The sequence below is a fragment of the Rhododendron vialii genome, chromosome 10a, assembly GCF_030253575.1.
Source record: "Rhododendron vialii isolate Sample 1 chromosome 10a, ASM3025357v1".
NCBI classification, from domain to species: Eukaryota; Viridiplantae; Streptophyta; class Magnoliopsida; order Ericales; family Ericaceae; genus Rhododendron; species Rhododendron vialii.
Genome location: NC_080566.1, coordinates 8,637,108 through 8,656,006, shown reverse-complemented (window position 1 = coordinate 8,656,006; position 18,899 = coordinate 8,637,108). Strand labels below are relative to the sequence as shown.

Below are 18,899 nucleotides of genomic sequence, written 5' to 3'. Positions count from 1 at the left end.
TGATCAATATTGAATGCTAATCTAGGATGAAATTTCCCCTTTGGCTTAGTTTGTTGTGAATAATTACTTAGCTCTTTTTGCTCGGCGCTCTTTTGATTAGCATGCATAGCTTTTTGTTTCCTGCTATTGCGATTCTTGCTAGCGCTTATCATGGGATGTTCTAATTTATTACTTTGTGCAAATTCATATCAAAGTACGTTCTTTTGAGTCCTGGAATTGAAATTCAAGGTGGATGTGTGTTGCTTGGCCGTTGGCATGATTTGTTCACCTTAGTTCATTGTATGCACGTACGTGGGTTGCATGTGATTGAGTTCGAAGGGGTGTTGATTGTGGACTCTTGCCGTATCCTAAGTTGAGCATAATTTCGTATTTTGTTTCGGGGGAAAATTGCATAGTATAGTCATATACTTTTTGTTTAAGTTTGCTAGGGACTAGCAAAGTCCAAGTTGGGGGGTGTGATAAGCCCTCGATAGTGTATATAAATGGGCTTATCGATACCAATTTTGTCCCTCTTTCATGCATAATTTACTTTAATTAGTTGATATTCCGCGGAGTTGGTGTTTTTTGGCCCTTACAGGTTAAAGGAGAAAATAAGGCGTTTTGAACGCCAAGGAAATCAACCCGGGATCATCCAAAGAGCCGAGACCATGTGCACCCCGCTACCAAGTCCCAAGGATTGTTTAAAGAAGTGTCGAAGAGTGTTCGGGATGTCAAAGGGGCTGTTGGAGGGAAGAAACCAATTCGGAAGCTTTCTGCCAGCGATGTACCTGTACCGATAAAAGCTGTACCTGTACATCGCGGACAGATTTGGTTCAAAATGCTGTGAAACAAGCGATGTACCGGTACTAGGTTTTCACGATACCGGTACATCTTGGAAAAAAATCTACTTTTTGTGCCCGACTTTGGTAACTTTTTAGGGGCATTTAGGACCTTTTTTAACTCGTTTTTAAGGGGCTATAAATACCCCCAGACCTGATTGGAGTAGGTCATCTTCATCTTTTGCACTTTCTCTCTCTACCTCCATTAATGGAGCTCTCACCTCTCTTCTCATTTATGCTTTGAGAAGGATTTTAAGCACGATCCACTTACTTTCGGAGCTTTTGGTCTTCATTAAAGTTGTAAGGAATTTCATTCTCTTCGAGGATCTTGTATTTATTTCGAATTTACTTAACGTTTGGTGTTTTCCTTTTGTTTCCCCTTGCTCATTTCGTTGCCCCTTTCAATATGAGTGAGTAGTGTAGTAAGGTTAGGTTGTGGGATGGTTAGCATCCCGTAACCAAGGATGTAGCTTGTTCTTCTCTTGTAAAATCCCATTTTCTAGCTTGAACATGGATTAGGACTAATTTTATGTACCAAAACTTAGAGGTGTTAATCTTTTTGATCAAATGTAGGCAAGGGCTAAGCTATTTGCCACATTTGATACTTGGAGCTATGTCCTTATTTGTGTTTGTTAAAATGAATCAAAAGAGCCTTAGTCATGTTTAACACCGTTGTTAAGAAGAGAAGAATCGAGTTTATCCTTAAGTTATAGGTGTTAATTATCCCTAAACCTAGCCTTTAGTTTAATTTTCAGTTAAAAAGCCGTAGTTAGGTTAAGTAGCCACTTTCTAAATCGCTCAGTTGGCCGTCTCAACGCCGAACTTTGGTTGGCGGTCCTAACGCCAAAATTCTCTACGTAAGCTAATCTTCGAACCAAGTTATGGATGCGCTCCCTGTGGATTCGACCCCGGACTTTCGGGTTTTATTATGCTTTCAACCGACCTAGCCCTACGCTTGGGGTATTCTTATTGCAACACACTCTAAGGTCGCAAGCATTTTTGAAATATGGCACTGAAGTCTTTATTAAAACGCCGATAGAAACCGGCATGCCCAAGGAAAGAACGGATGTCTTTGACACATTTAGGGGTTGGGAGGGTGGCAATAAGATCAATCTTGGCCTTGTCGACTTCGATCCCCTTTGATGATACAATGTGGCCCAAAACGATACCATGAGTCACCATGAAATGGCATTTTTCCCAATTGAGCACCAAATTTTTCTCATCGCACCTCGCCAGCACCTTATCCAAATTTTCCAAACAGGATTCAAATGATTCGCCAAACACTGAGAAATCATCCATAAATACCTCGACGATCTTCTCAATCATATCGCTAAATATGCCCATCATACACCGTGAGAATGTTCCGGGCGCATTACACAAGCTGAATGGCATGCGTCGATAAGCGAACGTTCCAAATGGACAAGTGAACGTCATTTTCTCTTGATCGGGTAAGGCGACCTCTATTTGGTTGTACCCCGAATATCCGTCTAGAAAGCAATAATAAGCATGTCCCGCCACCCGCTCCAAAATTTGATCAATGAAAGGAAGTGGGAAATGGTCCTTCCGGGTGCTAGCATTAAGCTTCCGGTAATCGATACACACACGCCATCCGGTGGTGACTCGAGTAGGGACTAACTCATTATTGGCGTAGGGAACCACCGTGACACTGGATTTCTTGGGGACCACTTGGATAGGACTAACCCACTTGTTGTCGGCGATCGGGTAGATAATTCCCACATCTAAGAGTTTCAAAACCTCCGCCTTCACCACATCTTTCATTATGGGATTCAACCGGCGTTGGGGTTGGCGAGAAGGTTTGACATAATCTCCGAGGGCAATGTGGTGGGAACAAATTGAAGCATCTATCCCTTTGATATCCGCGATAGACCAACCAATAGCTTTGGTATGCCGCTTTAGAATTTCAAGGAGTTGGGATTCTTGCGAGCCGACGAGAGAGGAGGAGATCACCACCGGGTAAGTTTCATTTTCACCTAAAAAGGCATATTTCAATGTATCCGGGAGGACCTTCAACTCGAGTTTTGGGGATTGAATACTCGAGGGAAGGGTCTTGCTCTCGAGAGGAGGCAACTCTTCAAATTTCGGAGACCATACGGCCGTCCCACAAACATCTTCAATGTCAAGCAAAGAACACAAATACTCCACCTCCGGTGAGTCAAGAAAATTTTCTTCTTCGGCGGTAAGACACACCTCCAACGGATCCTTACACAAGAAAGTGTCCACATGCTCTTGGACCAAAGAATCAATAAGATTGAATTCACGAACACACTCGTCATCCCCCATTTGGCTTCCGATATTAAACACATTCACCTCCATCCTCATGTTGCCGAAAGTGAGGTTTAGCAAACCGCTTCGGCAATGGATAACGGCATTGGAAGTGGCCAGGAATGGACGCCCAAGAATGACCGGAGTTGACGTTGACACTTGCGAGGAGGGCACAGGGCATGTATCCAACACGATAAAATCCACAGGATAGACAAAGTTATCCACTTGCACGAGTACATCCTCCACTATTCCGCGTGGAACATGAATGCTTCTATTGGCCAATTGAAGGGTCACCGATGTTGGCCTCATCTCCCCCAATCCAAGTTGTTCATAAACAGAATACGGAAGCAAGTTCACACTAGCCCCCAAATCGAGGAGGGCTTTTTCTATCTTCTTGTCGCCAATGGTGATGGAGATGGTTGGACAACCCGGATCTTTATACTTGGGAACCACGTTGGTTTGAATAATAGAGCTCACTTGTTCCGTCAAGAAAACCTTCTTTTGAACATTCAACTTACGCTTTTGAGTGCATAAGTCTTTGAGAAACTTGGCATACGTGAGAATTTGCTTGATGGCATCCACCAACGGGATATTGATTCTCACTTGCTTGAAAAGCTCATAGATCTCGGCATTGGGATTGGCACGGGCCGGTGCCTTCAATCTTTGGGGAAAAGGAGCCGGAATGTTGGTGTCGGGTACCTTCGGCTCTTCCTCGGGAGATTTTGCCAATTGCTCACCAACGGGAGAGGGCTCCGAGGTTGGTGAGTCATCAAGAGGGTCCGGAGCTTGCGATACAATGGGTGTAACCCATGGCTTGATAGGCTTTGGAGGAATGGCCTTATTAATCTCCTTGCCACTCCGCAATGTTGTAATAGACTTGGCTTGCTCGGGACTAAGCACCGAAGAGCTCGCCACATAATTGGTTCCTTGCAGATTCACTTGGGGTTGAGTCGAAAGTTTCCCCTTTTCTTGTTGGAGCATCCCCACCGTATTGGTCAACTTTGCCATTTGATTCTTGATTTCCCCAAGCGTTTGAGTGGTTTGCTTGTTGAGGGATGTTTGGCTTTGCATGAAAGATGACATAATTTCCTCCAAGGACCGCTTTTGAGGTTTGAATTGATTTGGCCCTTGAGGAGGTCCGGGAGGTGCAAACCCTGGAGGTTGTTGATGTTGAGGGAACCTCGGCGCTTCTTGAGATTAAGGAGGCCGAAAAGCTTGGTGTTGTTGAGGTGGTGGAACTTGTGGAGGTCCGGGAGGTTGAGAATCGCTCCACCGGAAATTAGGATGCATCTTCCACCCCGGATTGAAAGTTTGAGAATAAGGGTCAAACCGTTGATTAACGGCATTGACCTCCGCTTGCCCGGTTCCTTAGAGAATATCCTTGACGGCAGGGAGCATTTGACAATCCCCCGTAGCATGACCTGCAATTTCACACAACACACAAATTTCCTCCGCCTTGGCCACGGAGGCCATCCCAGCAACTTTGTTGAGTTGTAAAGTTTCAATTTGGCGGGAAAGCTGGGCGACCTTGTGGGCTAGCTCATTTTGCTCATTCAATTGAAATTTACCGAAATTGCTCGGAACCGAATTAACCACGTTCTTGTCAGAAGGGTCCGAGCAATCCCAGTTTTGAGTTTTTTCAGATAACTCCTCAAAATAGTCCCACGCCGCATCAGGGGTTTTAGCCATGACTCCACCCATACACATGCTATCCATAAGAAGTCGGGTGCTTGGAAAACATCCCTTTAACAAATACTCGACTCTTTGAAAAACCGGTAAGCCTTGATGTGGGATGGAGTTAAGCAAATCCTTGTACCTCTCCCAATATTGATAAAATGATTCCCCCTCTCTTTGTTTGAAAGTTTGAATTTGATTCATGAGTTCCTTTGTGAGATGTGGGGGAAAAAATTTCATGTAGAAAGCCTTTGATAAATCCGCCCAATTTGCCAAGAATTGGGGCCTCATGTTATTCAACCAAATCTTGGCTTTGTCTTTCACGGAAAATGGGAAGAGTTTTAACTTTGCGGACTCAAGCTGAGCGGGCGTAGACACTATTGTGGAGACCAACTCCTCGAATGCCCGCATATGAGTGTACGGACATTCTTTATCTTTGCCATAAAAAGATGGCATCATGTTAATGTGATGCATTTTAACGGTGAAAGTATTCGCCTCGGTTGCGGCCGGAAGGACTATAGTGGGCCGCGGAGTAGTACGGGCCGGATTTAGATAGTCGCTCATAGTCCTTTCGGGCACAATCTGCGGCATCTCGCCTTCACCGTTTCCGGCCATTCTTTCTCGAGGAGGGGTTCTTACGGAAAAAGGAGTTCTTTGGGGTGGTGGTGTCCTTGCTCGAACCCGACGAGGAGTTTTGGGTCGAGAAGGAGAAAAAGATCTATGAAGCCTTTTAGAATTTGGGCTCCGAAAGGCTCCACGATGACCACCATGCATACAATTTAAAAACCCTTCTCGAGAATTAATGGCCAACAAGGATAAAGCAAACAGACAAGAGGGGCTATGCCGCCACCTCCTAACAACAGCTTCGAGGGGCTATGCCGCCGCCTCGATAAGAAAAGACAATAAAAGAAAAAGGTAATCTGTACTTAGTCTAACTTCGTTAAACCTCACGTTTGAGAAGCTCAAGTTAGAGGTATCCACTAGATTAAGTACAAGTCACACAAAGTAAATGAAACGGGATACTTACAATGATTTGGCGAACCTCCAAAATAAGCTATAAAAGAAAGCGCTCCTCGGCAACAGCGCCAAAAATGCTTGCGACCTTAGAGTGTGTTGCAATAAGAATACCCCAAGCGTAGGACTAGGTCGGTTGAAAGCATAATAAAACCCGGAAGTCCGGGGTCGACTCCACAGGGAGCACATCCAAAACTTGGTTCGAAGATTAGCTTGCGTAGAGAATTTTGGCGTTTGGACCGCCAACCAAAGTTCGGCGTTGAGACGGCCAACTGAACGATTTAGAAAGTGGCTACTTAACCTAACTACGGCTTTTTAACTGAAAATTAAACTAAAGGCTAGGTTTAGGGATAATTAACACCTATAACGTAAGGATAAACTCGATTCTTCTCTTCTTAACAACGGTGTTAAACATGACTAGGGCTCTTTTGATTCATTTTAACAAACACAAAGAGGGACATAGCTCCAAGTATCAAATGTGGCAAATGGCTTAGCCCTTGCCTACATTTGATCAAAAAGATTAACACCTCTAAGTTTTGGTACATAAAATTAGTCCTAAGCCATGTTCAAGCTAGAAAATGGGATTTTACAAGAGAAGAACAAGCTACATCCTTGGTTACGGGATGCTAACCATCCCACAACCTAACCTTACTACACTACTCACTCATATTGAAAGGGGCAACGAAATGAGCAAGGGGAAACAAAAGGAAAACACCAAACGTTAAGTAAATTCGAAATAAATACAAGATCCTCGAAGAGAATGAAATTCCTTACAACTTTAATGAAGACCAAAAGCTTCGAAAGTAAGTGGATCGTGCTTAAAATCCTTCTCAAAGCATAAATGAGGAGAGAGGTGAGAGCTCCATTAATGGAAGTAGAGAGAGAAAGTGCAAAAGATGAAGATGACCTACTCCAATCAGGTCTGGGGGTATTTATAGCCCCTTAAAAACGAGTTACAAAGGTCCTAAATGCCCCTAAAAAGTTACAAAAGTCGGGCACAAAAAGTAGATTTTTTTCCAGGATGTACCGGTATCGTGAAAACCTAGTACCGGTACATCGCTTGTTTCACAGCATTTTGAACCAAATTTGTCCGCGATGTACAAGTACAGCTTTTATCGGTACAGGTACATCGCTGGCAGAAAACTTCCGAATTGGTTTCTTCCCTCCAACAGCCCCTTTGACATCCCGAACACTCTTCGACACTTCTTTAAACAATCCTTGGGACTTGGTAGCGGGGTGCACATGGTCTCGGCTCTTTGGATGATCCCGGGTTGATTTCCTTGGCGTTCAAAACGCCTTATTTTCTCCTTTAACCTGTAAGGGCCAAAAAACACCAACTCCGTGCAATATCAACTAATTAAAGTAAATTATGCACGAAAGAGGGACAAAATTGGTATCGATAAGCCCATTTATATACACTATCGAGGGCTTATCATCCGTGTAATGCCCTGATTTTCAGAGTCATTAATTAGTGATTTTTCATAAAAAGATTAATTTAATTAACCATGGTTTCATTAGTTAAGTACGATTATTCCCAAAATAGAAGTTTAGTTTGTTACAAACCCAAAATAGAAAGTACTGAGTTCGACAAAATAACAATTCTAACAATTTAATTTAACAAAAGAAATAGAGCATGACTCTAATACTGGTATGGGTCCTAAGCTTCCTCAGTCTCCACAATTTGATTCTCTTCCGGGAAGTATTGCTCACTTCCAGAATCCTGTGCACCTAACATGAAATGCCAGTCAAATGGCACTAAAATGAATTTTGATACTCAGTAGATAATCCCTATCCCACTGACCCCTACATTACACATCAACATACATATCAAAGAACAACATTCAATAAAATCACAATAACAAGTAGCCTTTTATGAATTTCTTGTTTTTATTTGATTTCTACGATTCTCCTCCCAATAACTCCAATCATGACCGTCCCATGATTAACTTCCCTCTTGGTTGTCCTGCACCGGAATCCTGAGTGCATCTAAGTTATTTATCTAGTGGACTCACCTAGCTACGACCATAGTAAGAGGTGAAGGTCCCATCGAAGTTAATCATGCCTTGTCATAACCAGAATTCCGATCCTCTCTGTTCAGAGTCCTCTTCGGCTGCCCTTTCCCCATTACCCAGGGGCACGTTCAGGCTACTCTGAACTGTTTAGAGCCCTCTTTGGCTACCCTTCCGTTTAGGGTCACGTTCAGGCTACTCTAAACATCGCAATATCCATTAGGCTGCTCTTTCTCCGCAAGAGGCCTGCTTGGAATCCCCATCAGGTTGCTCTTTCTCCACAAGAGTCTTACTTGGGTAACCGTAATCTTTCCAACTCAAACCCACACTTGCCTTATTCAGATCTAATCACTTGATTCACCCTCGTATACCACCGGTGTACCTATTGTCCATTTCTAAGTTCACATAACAATAACAAATCAACTTGCAATACATAAACATTCATGAACATCAATAGCATGATTGAACAGGAGTATCACATAAAATTGAAATAAAAATATGATTCTACGTTTATCCAAAGTTGATTACTTAGGTTAATGTATAACATGAAACCTGGCAAAGTTTTGGGGTAAATCTCTGATTTATTAAGTTCAGGAATTAAATATATGATTTACCAAAGTTCAAGAATAATACTAAAGTTTAGGGACAAATTTGTAAGTTAGTACTTTCTCAAAATAATTTTTATAGTTTCTCCTACAAATTTTCTTATTTCCCAAACGAACATTTCACTAGCATTTTATTTAGATCTTCAACTCTTCAATTACAAAAAAATACGCTTTGAACAGTAGCTATGATCATGCTTAAACAATAAATGAAATGGAATTCAAGAAAACCAAAAGCACCGGCACGTATAACACATGAAATGCACTGTTCTGTTTTCTGTCCAACCTTGCGGCATCAAGGTACGGGTTGCGGCATCAATCTGAAATCTGGGTTTCAGCAATTTCTACAGAAATTGAGTTTTCTTGTTTGGGGTTAATTTTATCCCTCTTCTCAGGTCATAACTACTGCATTATACTTAATTAGGAGGAGTGGGGGAAGAGTTATCTACCTTCGGTCCGGAGGAATAAGATTGTTATTGGAAAAACTTGACGGCGAAAGTCACAGATTCGGACTTAACTTTGAGCTGTGATATCATGATCATTGCTTGACCTTTTTAAATGGTTCTTGTGTCTAAGACCAAGCCCTTAAAGTGCTCTACAACATTGGTGAAGAAGTCTTAAGCCTAAAACCCACTTTAACTAGGACAGAAATGGAGTTTTCTGGAGGTCCAGTGAGCTGCTCGGGATTAGAATGACAGATATTCGGGCTGGGATAACTCTAGCTATTATCAACTGATTTGAGTGGTTATTGTACCTAAATCGAAGGTCTCGAAGTCCTCTACAAGATTTGTGAAGCAACCTAAGCCTAATTCCACTTGGGCTAAGAGGAAAATGGAGTTTTACAGGTGTACGTCAAGCTGTCAGAAAACGAAAAATGGTGGTTTTTGAAGCTCAAGGAAAGAGATGATGGTTGTAGCTTCAATTGAACTCAATGTGGATGAAAGAGGGTGATTACAACAGCTTAGTGGCTCCTTGAAGTTGGGTTTTTATAGAGGGAAGGAGGTGTTCTTGCATGGAATGAAATTGCCAAGTGTTGGCTTTGCTTGGAGAAGTGGAATTACATTTGAAATGTGACGATGGAGGAGTGTAGGAGAGGGAGAGGGGGCTGATTTTTTCTGCAGATTTTCTACTGTAGAAGTGCTATGAAATGTCCCATCAATGGTGGGAGTGGGGAAGGAGGAGGTATTTTGCGTGCTAGACAAGTGTCTAAGACTCTAAGGTGGTGGAAGAAGATAGGCTATGGCCTATGGGGAGGTGATTTTTGACTAAACATTTAGATGGTGGGGGTACGAGGGAGTGTAATGCTATGGTTGAGAGATATGTGCAATTGCTATGTGAGGTCTTGTCTTGATCATGAATGGTGGGGAGGTAAGGTGACATGCAAGGGCGGAATCAAGAATTTATTCCGCTTTGGGTTGACAAAAATTTATAGGCAAACTCGTATAAAAATATATAAATGTTGAAAAATAAACAAAAAAAAGTCCAAAAGAGTTTTTCTTTTCTTTTTATTTTGTTGTTCCATTAGAGCATGTACAACAGTGTAACAAAAAGAAAATATTAGCTATTATAGCTACCTAAAATCGAGAAAACCCACCTATAGCAGTCAGGTAAGTTTCGGTAAAATATATTTCACTACAATACTTTGGTATATATACTGAAGGACTATTCATCAGCAATTTCTTTTATAGTATTATTTTTCACCTCTCTCTCTCTCTCTCTCTCTCCTGATTTCTCTTATACTGTATTATAAAACATTCTCAAAAAAATTAAGTGCTCTAATCTTTAATTCGTTTGAACCGGTACAAAAATCTTATTTTTCTGATCATATCATTCTAAAGACCAAATACTTAATTATGAAAGCACTAGAGACAAAAATTAATTATAATCCTTTAGGATAAAATGATAAAAAAATCGATTTTCGTACCGGTTCAAACAGATTGAAAATTGAAGCACTTAATTTTTAACTAAATTTTTAAATTTATAAGCCATCTAAAAAACTCAAGTGCTCCAATTTTCAATCATTTTGAACCGATATGAAGATCTTATTTTTTGATCATATTGTTCTAAGGGGTCATAATTAATATTTGCCTCTACGGCTCTCATAGTCAAGTATTTGCCCTATAGGATCCCAAATAACTAGCAGATACTTGATTATGAGAGCTTTAGAGACAAAGATTAATTATAACCCTTTAGAATAAAATGATCAGAAATATAAGATTTTTGCACCGTTCAAACGAATGATGGGTTGGGCTGGGCCGAATGGGTGTTTGGTAGGTTAGGCTAAATTCATTTGCACTGAAAATCTACATATAATTTTTTTTTTTTATTATAGATTTTTCAGGACTGCACCTGGGCTACAGCCCAATACAGCCATGGTGTAGTTCCGCCCTTGGTGGCATGTGGTTTTGGTAGAAGAGCCCATGGTTTTCTTTCATGGCACATACAAAAATCTAATATTTTATGTAAAGAATTATACATATACATATGTACATCGGGCCGGTTACGGGAACACCTAAAAAATACCTAAAAAACATCACGTAGTTTCCGATCAAATTTTGATGATCCTAACAGTTCAATGTATTTAAAACGTGATTTTGAGGATACACGTGATAAATTGGCAAAAAAAAGAAAGATTGGAAAGGGCTTGATCTAAGCGATTTTTTTATGAATGCTGACAAAAGCTATTTTATGAAAAATTGCAGCGATCAAGCCTTTCTCGATATTTTTTGAGCTGATTTCTTACGGGTACTCTTAAAATCACGTTTTAAACACATTGAACGGCTTGAATCATCAAAATTTAAATCGGAAACTACAGGGTGTTTTTTTTAGGTGTCTCTAGAATCGCCCCGTACATCTGTATATATGTGCGTTTACATGAGTGAGTTGTCTTGTCAATTTGGGAGGGAGATGGCCATGCATGGAGGACAAGTGGTGGATTACTTGGTGAGGTGGTAAAACATGGTGGAGGTGATGATGGTGAAGTGTGAAGGTGGTCATGGGTGCCATGGAATTGTCACTTCAAGCTCCAAGAGTGGGGAAAAATGGTGGTCGTATGTGGGAGTGTATGTTAGGAGGATTTGGGTATATGTTAGAGAAGAGATGTGGTGTAAGTTAGCAAGTCCCATAAACTAGAATGGTTAACTTTCTAACCAGGGTTAATCGGTCAAGGTCAATTACAAAGTCAAAATTAAGTTTTAATCCTAACTTGTTATTAAGATAAGTAGATCAATAAGATTAACAATATTACTAATTTCAGTTGGGTCTAGTCGAGTTAGGTTAGGTCATTATAAACTATGATTAGTTAGTCTAGAAAAATTGGTTAAGTTTAGGTTGACGAATTCCAAATTACTATTGAAGTCGACGTAAGTCTAGGTTACTCTAATTGTAATTATTTACTAACTAGGTAATTAGTAATAATTATTAATATATTATTATCAAAAGATTTTATTTCCTTCGAAAAAAAGGGGTACAAATTCGGGTTGACACTCTGATATTTCTGCCTCCGTACATCATCGCATCTCTGTTGATTACTCCACCCTCGACATTATATTTTTTCCCGCGATGACCTTAATTGTGTTCGATTTTCTGTAAAAAAAAAAGTGATCGAGAGGAACATGAATGTTGGCAAATCTAAGGGTAGCTAGCAGGAGGAGAGATTTATGATTTTGATCCAAAAATATAAAGCACAAACATATAAATAGATTTTATCCACAAAACGAAAAAAACTGAAAGAATCCTAAACTCTTAATCCCATTGGCAGCTCACGCAATTGCTACCCACTGAACTCCCATCAAATTAAATCATTACAAAAGACTCCTCCTTTTCTTTTTTCTTGCAAAAAAAAGTGAATGCTCCAATCTTATTTCTTTTTCTTTTTTATTTTTTCCAATCTTATTTCTGCAGCTTCAAAGACTGTACGTTCCTGGGCTAGGATAATTGCTCAAGCACCAAACAAACCTACATTTGTATGTATTATACAGCATTTGCAAAGCTATGATTTAATTTCACGTACCAGTTATTCGAGCTCAAATAAAACAATTAAAATTCTCGTCTTCAGAGAGAGAGAGAGAGGGGAGGGGGGGGGGCAATATGGAGGATCTTGCATCTAAATCGGCTGATGTCGTTAAAATCAGTTAACCATTCTAACGGCAATGTAATAGAAGGGGGATTTTGCATAATGTCAGAAACAATAAGGGACGGCAGTGATATTTCAAAAATCTCAAGGGAGATTTCTGCTTTTGTAAAAAATCTCAAGGGAAGTCAGTAAAATTTACCCAAAGTCAGCTGATTACTAACGCGAAGCCCTATAAAAGACTGTAACACACGAGAAATTTTCCGTAACGAAAATTTTTCAGGCAAAGAAAACCACTATCTCTCTAGATTCTAGATTCATGCCAAAGAAAAAGTTTCAAACCCAGATGGCTGATCAAGGAAAGAAGCAAGAACACTTGTCAACGAGACTCCAAGGCCTATTCAAGAAGGCCAAAGAAAAACAGAAGCAAAACAGTGGAAACCCATACAAAAACAAAGAGGAATCCCATTGCCCGGAAATCATCGACGTTGAAAGCTACTCCAATGCAGTAAAAGACCCAAATCCCCTCGAGATCCCAATTTTAGAGGGAGAAAGTGTCACCCAAAAAAGGTTAGAGAGAGAATCAGGTGATACGGTGACTTGGTTGGAAGATACTATCTCATTCAGTTTTGGCTGTGATTATTATTACCCTGTTCAAGAATTTCAAGATTCTCTTGGGTTGGTGAGTGAGGACTGCTTTGGTTCTGTTTTCGATCGTGATTATTTGGCAATGAAGAAGGGAAGTGGGTCTTACTTTAGGGGCCAAGAAGCTCATGGGATTGGAGATGTGGAGCACTCGACTGATGACATGTTGAAGGAGTTCTTGATTGAAAACCTATTTAGTTGTTGATTTTTGTAATTATTTTAACATTTACTATTTCTCTTGGAGATGTTAGGTTCTTAATTTTTGTTTTTGGATGAAAATTGACGATTGTAATTTATAAACGGTCTTTCTATTGTCAACCCAGTGGGTTGACAATAAGCACACAAGAGAATAATGAAAACATTTATTTCTATATTTTTTTTTACACTTTTTAATACACATTCATACTTTTTATTGTCAGCCCAGTGGGCTGATTTTCGATTTTTTCATTTATAAAACAAGTTTGTTTTTTGGTCCTCTAAAAATCAAGTTGAATTAATATTAAGTATAGAATTGCATGCCCTGTTACACTACTAAAAGTGTCACACACCGATTGATTTTCCTACAAATTAATTCTTGCTAAATTTCCTTAATTATAATCGCGAAATTTAGGGAACGTTATTGGGTATTCGTGGTACCACGTGGCATCGTCGTGTGATGCTCTTAGATTGGGTGTTCTCTTTTATCTTCCAATCACTTAACAGAAAAATGCCATCATGTCCCGCTCGTTAAAATTATCGCTACGTAATATTTCGGGAATATCAAGTCGATAATGCCGCATGTTATATTGGGACTAGGGATAATAAACCTAAAATTTAGTCAAAGTTTTATTAAAATTTTTGAAGCATAATAAAATTCGATGTTTTTAACAATGAAGTCGCATTTTGATATTTGTGCATGGCATAGATAAGTGATTTTGATGTTTGTGCATGTCATATAAAATTTTGGAAGCATAAAATAAGTGATGCATAAAATAAGGGGAGAATTTTGCATAAGTTCACTATAGCAGTTTCCAAACCCATCTAGTCCACTTCTAAGTTTCATAATCCGCTAAGTCCATTAATAATTTTAATGACAAAAATATCTCACCTAAGAAATAAGGGCCTTGTTTGGCTAACACGAAAATATATTTTTTCCATTTTTTTTTGCAATCACGCTACATATAACGTTATATGTGTAACAAAAAAACGTATTTTTTGATTTTTCTAGATTTTTTTATTGAACCTGCTATACTTAACATTTAATGTTATATATGTGACAAATTTCTCTTTTTGTTTTTCCTATTTTTCTTGTATTAATTTTTTAACGTTATATTAGTGACAAAAATTTCCTAATATACAACATTATATGTGTGGCAAAAATTTTCTAACATGCAATATTTCTTTTTGGTTTTTCTTGTTTTTAGTATTTAACGTTATATGCTGGTCCACACAAAACATATAACATTATATGTGAGTTTTTGAATATCTAAATATCCCAAAAAAAAAATAGAACATATAATATTATATTTGAGTTTCTGCAACTCTGAATCTCACAAAAAAATAGAATAGAACATATAACATGATATGTGAGCTTCTAAAGTTCTAAATCTCAAAAAAAAAAAAAAGAATATATAACATTATGTCTGAGCTTCTGTAGCTCTAAGTCTCACAAAACATGACATAAAATTATATATTCTCAAAACATCATCTTTCCAACAATATTATATATGTCAAAAAATAACATTATATGTTCACATATCATGCCACTATTATTCTTGTTTCCAGTCGCACATTGAATCGCAAGTTGAATGTTGATGAGGCTACAGGGGGTCGAGCTTCATTTTTTCATCGTTTCTTCATCAAAACCTTCATCGTATCCTTTAAAATTTTGATTTTCTGCCTCCGAATAGCATTCTCATAACCTCTATATCTACATATATACATATTCAAAACAAACATAAATAACATTAATATATCTCAAAAATGAGATAAAAGCACATATCACACATGACAAAAGTTCACATATAACGTTATATACTCCGTTGTCTATCACTTATTAAATTGGTCCGCGCAGCGACCTGTTTGACTTGCTTCTGATAATATATGGATATATCCATATGTGCTTTTGAGAGGCCGCTGCGAGAACCTATTCAATAAAAGAACATAAAATGTTATTAGTTCCACTTTTTTTTTTTTAGTTTTACAGGACAAAATCTCATATACAACGTTATATGTTCTCTATGCAAATTGAATTTTTTTTTTTGGTCAATACAAGCTTATATATATAACGTTATCAAGTGCAAATTGTGTCACATATAACATATATGTCTCAGTAGAGAAGATTATCTATAACCAAACCACATCGCTAACCGAGCTTCAAACTACATATTTTCACATATAAGTCGGAGAGGCTGCTACGTGGATCAATTCAATAAGTGATCGACAACGGAACATATACCATTATATATGACAGAAGCTTATATATAACGTTACACAGTACAAAATGTCATATATAACGTTATATGTTCTCTTTATTAAATAACATTGAATATTTCTAATTTAGAATGTTATATATAACAATATAACGTTATATATTAATATATCTCTCTCTAACTGATAATGTTTTAAAAAAATGACATTAAATAACAACAAAAACACAAAAAAATTTTTTTTTTTGTGACACGAAAAACACACATATAACCTTATATATTTTTTCGAAAAACACAACTTGTTCCAACTTTATATGTCTAGCCCTAAAAAAAAAATACACATATAACCCTATATATTTATTCAAAAAACTCTAAATATATCAGAAGCAAGTCGGAGAGGCCGCTGAGCGGACCAAATCAAGAAGTGATTGATGAAAAGCACAAATATAACTTTATATATTTATTCAAAAAACTTCAGATCTCTAACCCTAGGAAAAACACATATATAACCTTATGTATTTATTCGAAAAACTTCCAAATCTGATGATACTGAACACAAGATAAACAAAAGACCGGATCAACCTTCTTATAATATTTTATTTTTTATTTTTACTACTCCAGATTTCTCTCCATTAAAATAAATAAAAGACTGGATCAACCTTCTTAATATGATAGACAAACAAACTTTAAAGCACGTTTATGAAAAAACGGAATAACGTTATATAATTGATTGAAACTACAAATTTCACACACATAACAAGTCAAAAATCCAAATTCGTTCAAGATTAGTTTAAGAAATAGATTATAATCTTAAATATCAAAGAGATCAAGATACACAACAACAAGTACTACTATGAGGAACAGGTATTATATGTATAAGATGAGATTACCGATTCCGAGGTCTGGGTGAATGGCTCTTCTCCATGACTTCGCGTATGTTCTCCCTTCTCTGCCTGGTGAATTATTCACGGTGATTTACGGGCCGGTCCATCTCTGGCCATGGCGGCGGCGTCCATCGAGGGCCATGTAGACGGCGTCCATCAAGGGAGGGGGCGGCGACAACAACCGCCTGATGGTAAGCATCACCGATATGGGCAGCGCGGGCCCGATCCAGTTTGTGGTGAGTGAGGGAGAGCTCGTTGGCGTGGAGAATTTGGAGGTATCACAATGTATCATAAATAAGATGAGAAAATTCAGCCTCTCCACTCCCTCTGCTGCGTCGTTCTACAACAGGAAAATGGGACCAGGAAGACAACCCACCACTGGACTACTGATCCCACAACTTTGGTATCGTAGGAACATGAGCAACGAGGCCACAATACGCCATTAGTCGAACCAAACTTCCAACTTCATTATCTATCTGCCGAATCAATCTCCGACTGCCTTCTTAATCGACCGGGACAGTTCACCAGGGGAGGGGAGGAGAGAGAGAGAGAGGGGGAGAAGGGAGGCTCAGATCTGTTTTGTGATTTAGGGTTTCTCTCTCTATATGTTATATAGGAGGGTTTTTTGGTCTTGAAAAATACCTCTTTTTAAGTAAATTGGAGTTATTAGGTTAAATAACTATATTAGTGGACTAGAGGGATTATGAAATTTAGAACTGGACTTAGTGGGTTACAAACATGCTACAGTGAACTTCCCACCAATTTTTTATAAAATAAGCAGAAAATTTTCGGTTTTTTTCCTCACCATATTAGTATTTATTTTTAGATGAAAGTTAAATTTTTTTTTTTGAGTTGACAAAAACAAGTTGAATATTGACTTAAGTTAATGCATACCTTCCAACGATTCTAAAGTGTACCATACCGTTTCATTTCTCTACAAACACCTGTTTTCTTACTCTTGTACTAAGTTTCCTAAAATAATTGCCAAATATAGGGAAAAATTTAAATTATTGGGTATCCGTGAGACTGTGTCGTCCTAGTGACATCAAGGCTCCGTTCAGTTATCAGGAAAGTGTAAGAAAGGATGGGAAAATCAACTTTCTCATAACTTTTGTAGTGTTTAGTTGCCAGGAAAGTAGTGGGAAAAATGTTCTTAAGTTTTCCTGCAAGATTTACTTTCTTGCAAAAGTGATCCGGCCAAAAGTATAGGATTTTGCGGGAAAGTTTTCTGCATTGTGGGGCCAAAATAATTGGATGGCAAGAAAAAAAACGAATGACGCCAATACCAAAAAAATACGAATTAGGTTCTTAGAAAGACACTTTGAAATTTACGTGAGCAATAATAATTTCGACTACTGTGATGCTTTCTAAGATAATTGTTGTAGAAAAAATTAGTAATTGATTTTTTTTTGGAAGTATTTATTTATCTTGTCATTAGTCTTCAGTTTTGTTTTGTACTTACTAATCATCAGTTTATCAATGAGTTTTTGTATTGACAACTAATCAAACATAGTTATTTAACATTTGTTTATTTAGTTATCATCTACTTATTTTTTAAGCTTCATGTTAAGGCTTTGCATTAGATAAAATACATTTTCCGGTATGTGTTAGTTCTCAAAGTTACTTTTAGCCATGGGAAATAAAGAAGTTTCTCATAAGTGTATTTTTCCGACAAATGAACCACTAAACTTTAGTTTTCCTACAAAAAAATTTTGTCAAATGAACACTCACAGGAAAATAGATTTCTTTTTCCTTTACTTCACTTTACTTGACTTTTCCTAAGAATAACTTTCTTGTACAACATTCCTGGCAACTGAACAGAGCCCAAGGGTTTCCATAGTGCACCAATGCACTATGTGGTGTAAGGTGCTTCGGTATTCTTAATCGAAAATTTTCATTGTGATATGAATCGTTCAATTTGTAAAAGTACATTGAGTACATTATTTAGGAAAACAAATTAAATTGACCAGGTATCGGTAGTTTCAGTAAGACAACACATTAGGTAAAAAAAAAAAATGGTGGTCAATATAATTCCAAAAATTATATTGACACAAGTCTACTCGATCATGCAATATTGATGTCTGATTGACTTGAGTTTTGGTAAACACATAGTATTCAACAATCTCTACAAATTGAACAATTCAGATCATGATAATGAAAATTCAATTGAGCACACTAAGACGCACGACACCCCAGAACGCCATGTCCCTTAGATTACGAGTCTCCTCTTCACTTCCAATCACCTAACAAAACTATGCCATCCACTAGCGACTTGCGACCGGGAGCCTAATTAAGGGCTAGACAGCCTCTGGATTGACCCCAATGGCATATTATTCAAATACTATAAATTGTAATTAATTTATAACGTAGTTTTATGAACAAAAAGTCTAGGACCACCGCACTCTGTGAGAGGCCCACTATGGGCACGATAGAAATAAAGAAAAAATATTCATAAATTTTGAAATAATTATTTATGGAGTTCTGTAAAAA

General features: G+C 38.2%; 1 protein-coding gene and 1 non-coding gene across 2 annotated transcripts; one reads left to right on the top strand and one right to left on the bottom strand.

Annotated features, from left to right (window-relative positions):
* Positions 1 to 1,799: 1,799 nt before the first annotated feature.
* Positions 1,800 to 4,109, bottom strand: LOC131302844 (uncharacterized). The gene has a single exon (XM_058329637.1). The coding sequence runs from the start codon at positions 4,107 to 4,109 to the stop codon at positions 1,800 to 1,802; it is 2,310 nt and encodes a 769-aa protein (XP_058185620.1).
* Positions 4,110 to 4,878: 769 nt separating this feature from the next.
* LOC131305774 (small nucleolar RNA R71) lies at positions 4,879 to 4,985 on the top strand. Its single transcript, XR_009193333.1, has one exon. It is a non-coding gene; the product is annotated as a small nucleolar RNA R71 (small nucleolar RNA).
* The last annotated feature ends 13,914 nt before the right edge of the window (positions 4,986 to 18,899 follow it).